Source organism: Elaeis guineensis, chromosome 8 (genome assembly GCF_000442705.2).
Source record: "Elaeis guineensis isolate ETL-2024a chromosome 8, EG11, whole genome shotgun sequence".
Classification (NCBI taxonomy): domain Eukaryota; kingdom Viridiplantae; phylum Streptophyta; class Magnoliopsida; order Arecales; family Arecaceae; genus Elaeis; species Elaeis guineensis.
In genome coordinates, this window is record NC_026000.2 from 24634077 (window position 1) to 24647488 (window position 13412).

Consider the following 13412-nt stretch of genomic DNA (forward strand, 5'->3'; position numbering starts at 1 on the left):
AGTATATCTATAAAAATAATAATGACAAAACTGAAATAGTATTTAGAAAAGAGATAAAGATACTAATTTTTCTTTTAGTGCAATTGTTATGATACTTAAATAGAGGAGGTCTAAGCATGCACGACCACTTTTAAAATAGCCAGAATCTTGTTGAATTGGGTTAACTTGTGGAAATTCTAATAAAAAAATGATATTTGTAATGGCACTATAGAAGTACCTTTCAGGATGGCGCTTCTAAAAGCGTCATTTAGAATGGCACTATAAAAGCATCTTTCGGGGTGGCGCTTCTAAGAATGCCATTTGATATGACGTTTTTAAAAGCACCATTTGGTATGACGTTTTTTAAAAGCGCCATCCTGAAAGGCACTTCTAAGAGTGCCATTCGAAATAGTGTTTTTATTTTTTTTAAAAAAAAAATTTCTAGTGTGGGCTGCCAGGTTGGTTGAGTTGGCACTAAAAGTGCCATTTGGAATGATGTTTTTATTCTTAAAAATACCATTTAAGATGGCGTTTCTTAAAAAGACCTCGTGTCCAGAAAAAAATTGAAACCAACGCAAAAATTGAAAAAAATTTTAAAAAACCCTACTAAATTAAGAAACAACTCTTCTCTCATCCCCTCCCCCGAACCTCTTGATCTTGGCACTACCCTTCCATCTCCTCGGGCCTTTGCCTCCCTTCTCTTCTTCTCCACCACTACTTATCTCTTCGATGATTTCGTTTGCCACCTCACTGCCATCCTTATTGGTCCCACCACCTCATTTATCATTCATCTGTTCGTTCATTTCTGCCATCCATCTTCCATCATCATTCTTCTATTCTTTCATTTTTGGCGTCCATTCATTCATTTTCGGAATCCGTCTTCCATTATCATCTGTCTGTTCGTTTGTTCCCTCAAGAGCAATGACATCCATCCATTCCTGGCATCCATCAATCCGATTGAGAGCGCTCGCATTGGAGCAGCTTCATCATATTGTTCCCCATTGCCTCCCTGTTCCCCACGGTCCCCCTCCCCTAATCCCCACATTCTCGATGCTTGCTTGGTTCCTTGCTTATCATGTCCTTTTGCTTTTGTTGTTAAAATAATAAATCAAACATATTTTCTATTATAAGAAATCTGAAAAAAAGTCAAGAATAAATTTTCTATTTTTAATTTAAAAAATAAAAATGATACCAAATGCAGCCTATATTGCAAGCAATTAGAATAGCATCACCGCAGAAATGCTTACAATATTTTGTGTCAATCTGTAATGCAAAACCAACTTCTGATATATTACTCTTATGACGGCTGGTGCCATCTATTGTTTACAGTGGGAACTAATTTACAATACCATGTTAAAGAAAGAAAATTTGGAATCTCCCTGGCATGAACTCAGTACATCAATCACATCATTTGTTCCAAATATACAAGAGCCAGCAGAACTTCCTGCAAAGAATAGAAAAAATGTAACATCCACACCAGCCTTATGATTATGGAGTCATCCTAGAGAACCATCAGTTAGCCAGCCCTAAGCATATGCATATAAACACTTTACGTCGATAGATTCGACTAATTGTTACCAAACCAAGCTAATTAGTTCACAGTTTTTAAGTTGAATCTCTGGCATGATTGCTCACTGGAATGCATGCACCTAACAAGTTGGCTGCCTGTAAACTTTATCAGCTGCATCCGAGTGTTTGGTAACTGAAACTTTTCGAGGCTTCTTGAATTGGGTCATAAAATTGGAGCTATGAATGGTTGGAGATTTAAACCACAGGTTTGTCTTGGCTCATTGTTTTCTCATGGAAACCAAACATCACCTTTCACAAGAAAATGTTGTTGCCATCACCCTGCTGGATCACTCTGAGTCCAATTCTGAACAAAATTTGCAGGAACCAATTTGGTTTCCTTGGAATATAGGTGTGAAGATGCCCAAAAACCTGCAATTATCTGAAGTTGATACTTTCATTATTTTTCTGTTCATTGGCAAGGAATACCTTCTTGTTGATATAAACAATCAACGAGTACCATGAGTGACAAATGTTCATCAACACCACAAGGTTCCATGAAGATACAGGCCCATGGCCAGAGGCATGAGGGAGGTACTAAAAATAGGATGGATTGCACACCAATCATATACATAAATAAGTGATTGTTATCAATCAACCACTTGTAGATGACTAAAGTTTTGGCATGCCACCTTCAAACGTCTGGATATTACTTACCTCAAATTAAAAGCTTGCATTTCTTAAAACATGAGGATGGTTTAAAATCCATTTAAGAGAACCTAAAGTATCCCTGTCAATTTTCAGCCAACTGACCTGCTGCAGAGAAGGTCAGTCTGGTTGCAAATGATGGATATATCTGGTGGAGGAAGGTAGAAGGAAGCAGGAGCATATGATCATTTGACCTCATAATCTCGAATCCTTTTGATCATCACTACTACAATAGAGTGGTCAAAAAAGGCACGGGGCCCAAATCTGGCAGTCACTCAATTAATCCAATCCATGGTATCAGCTCTAAAACTTTAAAAACTTGCACAAAAAAACATGAGAGGCTCCAAAAATATTTAGACAGCTTCAGTTGATACCTAGACATGGAAGTTTGCAATTCAAGGTGTCATGCTTCTGAGAGGTCCAAATTCTCTTTCGTCTGACCCAGTGATTCTTGCGGCAACCCTTGGGCTTCCTCAGCATCAGATGGTTGAGATTCATGTTTTGCGGCTGCTTGTAGCACACGATCTTGAACAGCTGTTGATGAGGGTGATGTTGGTAGACCAACCTTGTTTGGCTCTATTTTCCTAGCAGCCCAAGAAAATGCTTGCGCTCCCCGTCTCACAGGAGCTAGAAGCAACCTGAACAGAAAACTTTTTGCTGAGAGGACAATGGAATTGAAAGCATGATCACTATAAGAAATCAATCTGATGTATGTGTAATCGTATAATTAAAATAATCTATATCACAGGCCTTTCCTCAACTACTGATGGACTTTGGCCAAGCCTGGAAAACCATGATAACTAATTAGCCTGATAAATTTAGAAGGCTCACCCACTAAAGAATGCGGAATTCACGCCTCACAAACCATCAATCTAAGACTAGTTAAAACCACCCTATTTACAGTAAGGTGAGTACTTTTCCACCAAATATTGCCTCTGGAAAGGAATCCTATGATGGCATACGTGGAACCAATTCCAATTAGGTTTCCTGACCCTGTACACCTGTAAGCATTTGGTTCTCTACAGTTTTTCATTAACTACTAAAGAAAATCTTAGTATAAATTAGCAGAATACCATGTGCTTCCAGGAAACATCAGGACACTGAGAAAAGGAAGAGAGAAGCAAATCTACCTCACATCCTGCTTTAAATCCTTCAAGTCCTCATATGAAGCCACCCGTCGATAAAGAGACTAGCAAATAAGCAGAAAAGATACATGGTAATAGATGACAAGCGGTAAAGAGAAATGACCACCCAATTGCTTCAATAAGACATGCTGTCAATATGTATGGATGTAGTGCCTCCATTCATTGGCAATATATTTATAGATATTATGCTTAGAGTCATACAACAATGAAAAGTAACTAAAATTCAGATAGAACTCAAGTATCAAATAGTCTCACCACAGCATGATTTGATTTGATAAATGAAATGGCGATACATATTAATTTCAAAGTTCAGACAGGTGTTGGTGACAGCACAGCCAACCAAATGATTAAAATGGCCTATTCGATACCCAATGAGGCAATGCATAAGCCTCAAGATGTAAGACAAAAACCTTAGTGGAGTTTCCGAAATGGTTTAGAAATGTCAAAAAGATAACGTAAAAAATCAGCAAAGCAAAGGATGTGGATGTTTGGATTGACTATAAAATTTGTTAGGTCACATGTTCCATACAACAAATTTGAACAGCACAATGGTCAAACAGTAACATCTTAACACATCCAGGTTTGTAATCTAATTCTAGAAACAACACTATGATAAATTGTATGCCTCCATGTAAGGCATTACTTACATAGACCGCTTAATGTGAAACATTTCACACCACATAGTCTTGCCAGACAGCCTGAAGGCATTATTGAAGAGGCATTCCTTCAATAATGTGAAAAGAATAATATAATATAAAAAGATGATGCTTTCACCAGATTATATATCTATTTAAATCATAGAATCCAGAGGGAAGAGCATCTTGCAGGGCATTAACCTTAGGTGAGTGAAATTTTGGGGTGCACATTGTCAATTTTGTAGAAGTTTCATTGAGATATATTAAGAACAAGCAGGACTATATACAGTTTGTATATCCAAGAATAGTGGATAAACATGGAAGCAAGGTGAAATAGAAACCTAGCATAAGGTATGAAATCTGAAGATAATTTCTGATGCAGTTTGAAAGCAATCCCTGATCTTCCTAACTTGAAACAAGGTGGTCAATTATATCATGAATTTTACTCGCCAGCATCCGAAGGAGGAAAACTTATGAACCTAAGGGCATTTTAGCCAAAAGGTATGCCAAGAAACTCTACCACTTCATCAATGAGTTATGTTTAAAAAAAATGATACCAAATCATAGGATGGAAATCTGAACCAGAAACTAAATTGGAAGATGTCCTTAAGATATTTATCAGAGAAATCAGAATTAAAGAGAAAACACTATTGCTGGGATCAACCTTTGGAGATGAAACCATGTTATCATTCAGCATCACCTTGAGTTAAGCAGGGGAACAATAAAACTAGAAATTCATCAAGTTTTCCATGGTAAACCACGGAAGTAAGCATAAAGAAGATATAAATGTTGGTAATACCGCAATCACAAGACCGATTGTATACAGAAAAAATTCAGAAGACGTGTAGTGAAAGAAAATTTCTTGTGCATGCTCTCATGAAAGATCATTTACCTAGAAGGTGAAACTCATTTTAAAATTATTTTAGTAAAAGGTCTGGCAAAACATGAAGGCTGTTGTAGTTGGAAAAATCACTAATAAAAGTATGGTATTGTATTTTTTAACCAATTCTTATGATTTCCTATTATGGAGGAGGTTATTAAAATGCTCTAATTATTCAAGATGAGTCCAGATAATAAGCAAAAGTCTGATGACTAGTTCTCTCTGAGTCCATTAAATGGGAAGCAAAAGTTTGTATTTCAATAACTCTTGATAGTCCTGACTTAATGCAATTTTATGTGTGCGTGCTTGACTTTTAGATGTGATCTATAAATATTGCTAAGAAATTACATAAAAAGTTTTCTCAGGCACTCTTAAGTTTTTCCTTTCCACTCAATGCTTCAGTATTTTATATCACTAAAATTCTTTTTGCACAGTAAGAGATATGGTGGAATTATAAAAGAATTAATGAAGTGCAGGTAGACTGGTGTTATCACCACATGCCTTCTATTCTTAAGGGAAACCTTATGTGTTAGCAGTCATGTGGTGACTATATTATATTTTGGGCAACAAAGGGGGTCCAAGAACACTAAAATGAATGTTTGCTGAGATGAGAACATAAGATGGATTGGTCATTAAAACAAGATCACCAGCATTATGATTACACAAACCATAGGGAATTTAGCTATTGCTAAAATTAAGGATATATTTTGGAGAAACAACTGAGCTGGTATGGGAATGCAATTAAAACATGTGGAGGCCATGAAAAGTTGAAAAATTATGGTTCGTGTCCAAGGGTGAGGAAAACTGGGAACATACAGGATAAACTTGATGAATTTTGCATCAAGAGAGCTGAGAAGGCTTATATTGGCAGGAAAAGTAGCCCTTAGTAGATCGAGGGCCTAAAGGCACACAGAACCCGATCCATGTAATTGCGATAAGGCTTGTGGCTTATCCTTACTGTTCTCTCTTGTTGGTTCTCTAGGAATCTGCCACAGTGTTGCCAAGTTTTGAATCTTTACTCTTCCAGAAAAAAAATCGAAAAAAGGGAATCAACTACGCTTCTTCAGTTCAAGCTTTTAAGAATATTTTTCAACAAGAGTTGCTAAATGTTGCTTGGAAATTTCTAAGTTGTTATCACATTGTAAACATTTTTAAGTTTATAAGTGCACCATCAAATCTGAAACACCACTTAACACACTATTGGTCAAGTTCTTATCAACATGTTGATTAAATAGTTTACTGATGACAGCTAACTCATACAAGGTATAGAAATGGCTGAGGGAATGAAAAAGGCAGTTCTATTGTATACCCAAGCTAAACAAGTGATCTTAGCTGTCTTTGCATCTTTATCTTCATCATTGAACATATACACTCTGGACAATATAGGTATGCTAGGGGGTAGACAGATATAGGCATGATATTCAACACCTAAAATGGAAATCAAAAAATGTTTGATCGATAAATGAACGGTTAATTATAAGCAAGGCACCATTTATTATTCATCTGCAAAAGAAGTCCTATAGGTAAACATAGGGATAACGACCAGTTTTGTGTAGATGCATATATTTACTTGCATACATTGCTTTATTATGTATTTTAGTGATGGAAATATTTGGCAGAGTTTTGAAAAAAGAATTACAAACTTGTGAGATGGAAGATGGGCAGTATTTAGATACCAGTTTTATGTTTTAATTCATTCTACAGGTAAAAGAATGATTATTAATTCTGAAGCCCCACAAATGGAGAACTGCATACCTGTCCAAGGCCAATAAGACCAATGATTTGCAGTGTCTTCTCCCATTCTGCAGCAAAATTATCAGTTTAGTTGGAGAAGGTAATCAAGTCTCAACAATAAAAGGGTCTTGATACATTCATTAAACTTTTTGGATAATGCAAAATTTCTATTGTCTTTAATATTGGAAAAGGACTGGATTTGTCCAACTGAAACATCCAAAATACATCTAAGCATCTAACTATATTTCCAGGTAAATTGTGGCAGAAGTTACAAAGTCATTGGTGTTGTTCGTTTGTTCCAAATCTTTTCAAATGGCTGATGGTTGGTCACAAGTAAACCTTTTCTTTCATATAATCACTACATATACTTATTGTGTACTAGGCTTCATAGATTTTTCTTATTACTGATGCCAATTATATGCAAAAGAAAAGCTAAAAATGATTTCTCACATTATGCAACCTTCCAATGCAATTCATTCTTGAAGTGCTCTTAAGCATCAGAAACATGACCTGCTAAAACATGCAAAGCTACCATAATGGGAATAAAGATAGGGTTACCCAACAACAACCAAATTTTGAACTTTTCATCATGACAATGAAGTGCTTCATAGAACTGTGCTTGAAATATAATGATATTCTTAACTTGGAAAGGTCATATCAACACATAGCAAAATGGTTGAGATGTTATATTTTACATAAAATTCATACAAAGTTCAGGGAACTTTATCAATTTGATGTTAAACATATTCTTTCTCTTAGCTTTCTTGCTCAACAAGACACCTGCCAGCATTTGTCAGTATCATGCTTATTCTTACTGCTCACCTAGTAAAGCATAGATGGCTGCAGACATTCCCTGTCCATAAGCATCCATAATCACAATCAGTAATGCACTTGACTGCATAAAAACTAAAGCATCTAGCAATGATAAAACCACAAAGCATACGTTTATCTGCTTCAACATATGGTTTATGTGTCTACACCTAATCTTGGATGAATCATTTATAGTCAATGAAGGAAAATATCAATAATATGACAAGAGGGCAAATTCTATGATAGAATCAATGTGCAGATGATGTTCTGGAAGAAACTGTGCTCAAAATAAAAGGGTGGTAGTCAACTTACCAGCCCATATCCAATTACAAGTGCAGGTGTAGGTTTAATATCCTCGAGGATTGCCTCAGCTTCCTGCAGTGATTCCAAATGAAACTTGTAAATCTGCGAGAATGTGGACTTAGTATTTACAGGAATCAGCACTACTGATAGTTGAACTATCTCCAGAGAATACAATGCTATACCTTGCTAGTCATCTTGTATTACTCAGCACCTTGAAATTTCCAGTAAAAAAGTATGCTTATCCTTAAATATGTGTATGTGTTTGTGTGCACGTAGGCATGATTAAGGAAACAGGACCTTTTGAAACAGCATCATATACTGTCAAATTCCAACGTCCCATGGCATGGATTTGCATCTTAAAGACATGTGGATGTTCTAATATGATAGGGCTATGTCTTCAAATAAACACACCATTAAAAAGTAATGATCAAATTTACTGAAGTCCGAGAATAAGTTTTATAGGTAAAGCATGGAGCCATACATAAATTCTGGCATGAAGCATAGATATGTAAGACTACAAATTTGTGCAACCCTTCACACAAACTTTTCAGGCATGTGTAGGAAACTGCACAAAGAGAGAGGTTCCAAAGCTAGATTGGAAGTACAGCTCACATGATAATCATAGACTCAATAAGGGCAATTCATTCACACTTTAGGTTCTGATGGGTTTACAATACCTCATTTAATACAGTCAATGCGGTCTCAGGTTTGAGCTCTTTAATACGGAGACCCTTTTTTGCCCATGATTGAAAGCCACCTTGAACAATGTATGGTTTCTGTCATCCATACATGAAATTCCAAACAATTGAGTAGCATTAACATGTAAACACCCGAATAGTGGAACACATTTTGGAACTAATTGGCTCAGTACTTGCCTTCACACCAAGTTTTCTCAAGGATCTTGCAATGGCTTTGGACCGACCACCATTAGCATCCATAATGATGACCTTTGACTCATCCTACATAAGTAAGAAAATTAAGAACTAGAGCCATTAAAAGTTTAGCAACATCCAGAACTCATTGAGGGTAACGTATGAATTTGCACCATAAAATGCTCCTCATACTTTAACAATTTTCAAGTTGCGGATGACAACTGCAGTAATGGCATCATCAATCTCTCTACCCCCCTTTAGCAGTTTCTTTGTTGAACCATCAATCTGAGGATGTCAACAAAAAACATACCACAGGAGTGATCATAAATGTTTTAGCTAAAAAGGTGAAAGAAGAAAACCATGCGTCAGGGTTATAGTGAAACAAATAGATATTTCTCAAAGTAATAATTTGAAATATAAAAATAATTTGAAACAATAAGCATCATGAGAAATCAAAAAAGAAACATAACAGGTTCTTAAGCTTTCCCAGCTCAAAGTTCAAAGGGGCATATTCTTAATGAGTCTAACTTTTTTATCTTACATGTACCATTGTTTTGAATGACCTAGCCAGGGGAAACAAAATGATAGAAGTCCAATAATTGCTCACCAGCACTCGCTGATCTAATTGTATTTCTCAATGACCATAGTAAAACATCTCAAGAAGATCCACTTAGCATGGTAAGCAAAAGTTGTTGAATAAATAGATATCAAGAATGATTTACTAGAAGAACAAGTAGATTTAGTGAGACCTAGTAATATTCTGCAGTGCAACAATATTGCTTGAGAAGACGTGAAGCATTCAAAAGAGAGTAACAAACCTCAGGAAGAGTCAGGCTAGCATATTTAGCCCTAGCTTCCCGTCGAAGATCAGGAACACCATTTCTCTCCCTGAGATCCTACACGTAACTACATAAACATCAGGAGAGGAAATCAACATGTTTATATCTTAGATAACTACATTTCTGTCGATCGTAATATGAATATTGATGCATTGCTCTGAGAGATAAGCCTTTGCATGTAAAATTAGTCTCATTGATACAAAAAAATGCTATATGAACCATGTTAGAAAGTAGATAACATGTAATAGGGCTATTAGGTTAGGTGAATATAATGATGCAAAGAAGATAATTGATAGGAACACAAATAACAGCCTCATCACCAGAACATAGAAGAAAATACAGCAAGAGAGATTGTCAGTAGAACTGTAGGAACCGTTATGGGAGCCAAAAGCATCAAATATCTTGTATAAAAATAACACTAAAAAGGAAGAGGCTGGTGAAATTTATAGTCTCTTGCCTCAGGCCGGACATCTATAAGTACAGCATTCTCTTCACCTTTCAGGAGCTCTAAAGTTATTTCAGGAGCCAAATCACCAGAATACCCACCATACTTTGATAACCAGTAAGATACTCTGAAAATAATATAAAGTGAAATGTTTTTCTGAGCATAAATGTCCATCTACTTTAGAAATAATAGAAGAAATTATACAGAAGGAAATGGAAAAAGATGCTATTACCCTATCACGCCTGAACTTCCAAGAATAAGTATGAACGGCAGTATTGGATCGTTAGGATCCAAACCTAGATTTCTTTCAAAATTTTCAATGATGATGTATACCTGTATGACAGCATGCATGGTGAAGATGCTATTGGAAATGAATTCATTACTTGATAACAAGTTTAACTAGATATACACAAATCTATCAAAATACCTGTTTAAAAGCAGCACCAACAGGACTCAGAATCTGTAAAGTTTTCTCCTCGGATAAGTCTAGCACATCCTTGACATCCGGTGGAAGTAATGACTTTGCTGTTCCATAAGAATAAACAACAAATGTTGCTGCATTTGCCAAAGAATCCTCCACAGTTATAATCACTTGTCTCAGTATGTCAATAGCTGAAGTGCCTGCCCTGTACGCATTTTCCTTCAGTGCACTGGAGTAGCCTGTCAATTCATTATTGGTTTGTAATTTGGAGTTTTCAACTGAAGAAAATAAGCCGCTGACCACACTGTCAAATGAATTTGTCACACTTCTGACAGTATCTGAAACCGATAAAGTAAATGCATCATATGAGTCTTTGGCAGCACCTTCCAATTTACCTATTGATGTATTTATAGATTCAGTAATTCCAGATACAAGATGATTGACACTTTCTTTCAGATCCAGGATTCCCTTATTAGCCGCTTCGAATGTATCAGAAACTGGTGCTGGACTGTCAGTAAGAGTAGTTTCCGTAGCATTAGGGACAAAAAAAGAGCCAGAAGATACCAAACCAGATAATCCATTAGAACTTTGATCAAGAGAATTTGGTAGATCCTGAAGTGCATCTCCGCTAGGGGAAACAGCAGGTGGTGGTTCTATATCAGGTGATACCATTGTCCCTGCTGTGACACTATGACTGCTTATATCATCTGCAATATAATTGCCAAGGTCATCGGGCAGCATCGAAGGCCCTGATAATCTTGGAGTCTTTAGGTCCTCAGTGATCGGATATAATCCACTTATCTCTCTTGTTGAGTAATACCAGTCCTCAGGCTCACTTTCAATGCATTCTTTAGAAAATCCACGTACTATATCATCAAATCCATTCGGGTATGGAGAGAATATGGAGGAATCCAAGGAACCCGACTGATCAGGTTTTTCCACGATTAGTGAATGCACACATTTAGAAGCATCTGTTCTAAAAGATATATCCTGAGCACGAATACCATCTTGGTTCCAGGAAAAACCCCTGCCTTCGAAAACGTGTCTATCCTCTAGAACTTTCTGCAGAGGATAAAAAGCTCTGGTGCCTACATGCAGACATATCTGCAAAGACAATTATCCAAATAACATTAACAAGTGTTGCTACAACATGGTAACAACTGAACACATCCTTAGAACTATTTTACAATGTATAAATATTCATCACATTCAAAAACAATCTCCAAGAGCCTACTCTAGTTTAAAAGCATCCAAAATAAGCTAGGATGTATTTTATAGTTTCTCCAACTTCATATTCAGAGTATGCCAACCAGCAGAAAGGCCTTTATCCATTTATATAGGGTCAATTTTTAAGAATTAAGGTATAGTCCATCAGTCTCTCAGACCATTTTACAACTGTGCCTCAACCTACTGTCAGCCTTCTCTAATGTCCAACCCCATCATTGTATTTAATTTCCAAAGCACCCATTCATCTAGTCGCTGTTCCCGAACATCCAATGTTTGAGTGGCAATATAAGATGGCCCAAAAAACCTCGTATCCATTCAAGAAGGCAAAGAGCATGCTCTGCCACCTACCCCACAGACAGGTGTCCAGCTGAAAATCTTGACAAGATACAAGCTTAATGAAACTATATGCTTGAATTGCCACTGTAGCAACGATGCCAAAAGTGCCACAAAATTGCAAATGTGTTTAGGTGCTCGAAAGTCATTGGTGCGACTCAAGAATGGTTCAGAGAACCCAACAACGATTGACAAATTTCTCAAACAACTTCTTCCAAAATGAAAGCAACGATTTTGATGCTTAATGTCTAATCATGAGCAAAGCATCACGATCTCTATCAGGAAGGAATAGACACGTCCAAGAGTTAGAAAGACCTCTACACTTAGCTAGAAAACAGATGATTTACAGCAAGAAAAGCTAAAGGCTTAACTCGAAATAAAGGAACTAACTGCAACTCAAAATCAGCATCAAATCAAAGGCTTCACCTGAGAATGAGAGCAGCTCGGTACGGCGGAGCAGACCGGCAGCATCGTCCTCAGGTTCAGCATTCCGATTACCATCTTGTGCTCAAAAGAACCCCTCGGCTCCTTTAGAGCATTTCCTCGAGCGGATGTCTGGGATTTGGCCTCTGTGGCTTAGAGGAGTCGAACAACACTGTTGTGCCCCTGAGGAGAGTTATCCAATCGAATGGCCGGATTGCGACGCGGGAGATAGGGATGATCCGGAGAGAGATGATGTGGCTCGTCGACGCTGCTTCCCGGCCTCTCGTTCTTCTCTCGCTAGACTTCTAACCGAATAAAATCCGGTCCCAGCACCGTGTGGCAGTCCGGCTCAGGTGCGTATCGCCTAATTCGATACCATTTAAGCATGATGTAGAATAACCACCAACTTTATTATTAGCTAATCTAATTTAATCTAATCTAATATATATATATATATTAAAAAAAAATGAGAGAAGATTGATTTGCAAATAAAATTATCCACATATAAGTAACTTTTTTTTTGCTAATCACGTGGACTCTTCTATCTCAAAGTATTAAATATATATATTCAATTCTTAATGGATGAAATTAAAAATTATTTATATCTATTAACTAATATTATTAAAATTTTCAGTTACGGACATCAAAAATATGAATGAACGTATTATTTATAAAATTTTTTATAAAAATATTAAAATTTATTTATATCTATTAATTGATGTTATTAATAACTCTATTAAAAATATGAATGGATATGTTATTTAAATTTTTTTATAAATATAATCAATTATATGAGTATGACTTAAAAACTAGTTGTCACTGATACAAAGACATCTTACCTACTTGTATTGGCAAGTTTCTCCCTACCCTTCCGCTTTTTCCCAATTTCACCTACTATAATAAATGTTAAATACAGCATCCATTTCAAGTTTTCTCACAAGGGATGATGGGACAAATTGGGAACTTTGGCATAGGGGCTGTTTTATGTATTCTTGCCAGAGTATCTTGCAGCAATCAGACCTGTTAGATGATAGGTTAAAAAGTTTAATGATTAGCTAATGGTCACTTGCACAAGACATCTTACCTACTACCATCTGTATAATAAATGTTAAATCCAGCATCCATTTCAAGTTTTCTCTTGGGACAAATTGG

The 13412-nt window shown here is 36.5% G+C and overlaps 1 protein-coding gene across 10 annotated transcripts; it reads right to left on the reverse strand.

Annotated features, from left to right (window-relative positions):
• Nucleotides 1–1245: 1245 nt before the first annotated feature.
• On the reverse strand, nt 1246–12522 carry LOC105049839 (uncharacterized). Of its 10 annotated transcripts, XR_012143306.1 has the most exons (15): nt 12264–12516; nt 10284–11381; nt 10089–10189; nt 9869–9983; nt 9391–9468; nt 8765–8857; nt 8576–8659; nt 8378–8476; nt 7710–7772; nt 7410–7440; nt 6609–6655; nt 3324–3382; nt 2568–2831; nt 2299–2419; nt 1246–1423 (listed from the first exon to the last, which is right to left on the reverse strand). XR_012143306.1 is itself a non-coding variant. In XM_010929606.4 (14 exons), exons 1-13 carry the CDS (start codon nt 12336–12338, stop codon nt 2597–2599), a joined length of 2178 nt encoding a protein of 725 aa, XP_010927908.1. In that variant the 5' UTR covers nt 12339–12516; the 3' UTR covers nt 1246–1423; nt 2568–2596. The 10 variants fall into 10 exon arrangements, 8 of the variants coding, with proteins under 8 accessions (XP_010927908.1, XP_010927910.1, XP_010927909.1 ...); XR_002165406.3 differs by having other exon boundaries at nt 2299–2831; nt 12264–12515; XM_010929606.4 differs by lacking the exon at nt 2299–2419.
• Between the last annotated feature and the right edge of the window lie 890 nt (nt 12523–13412).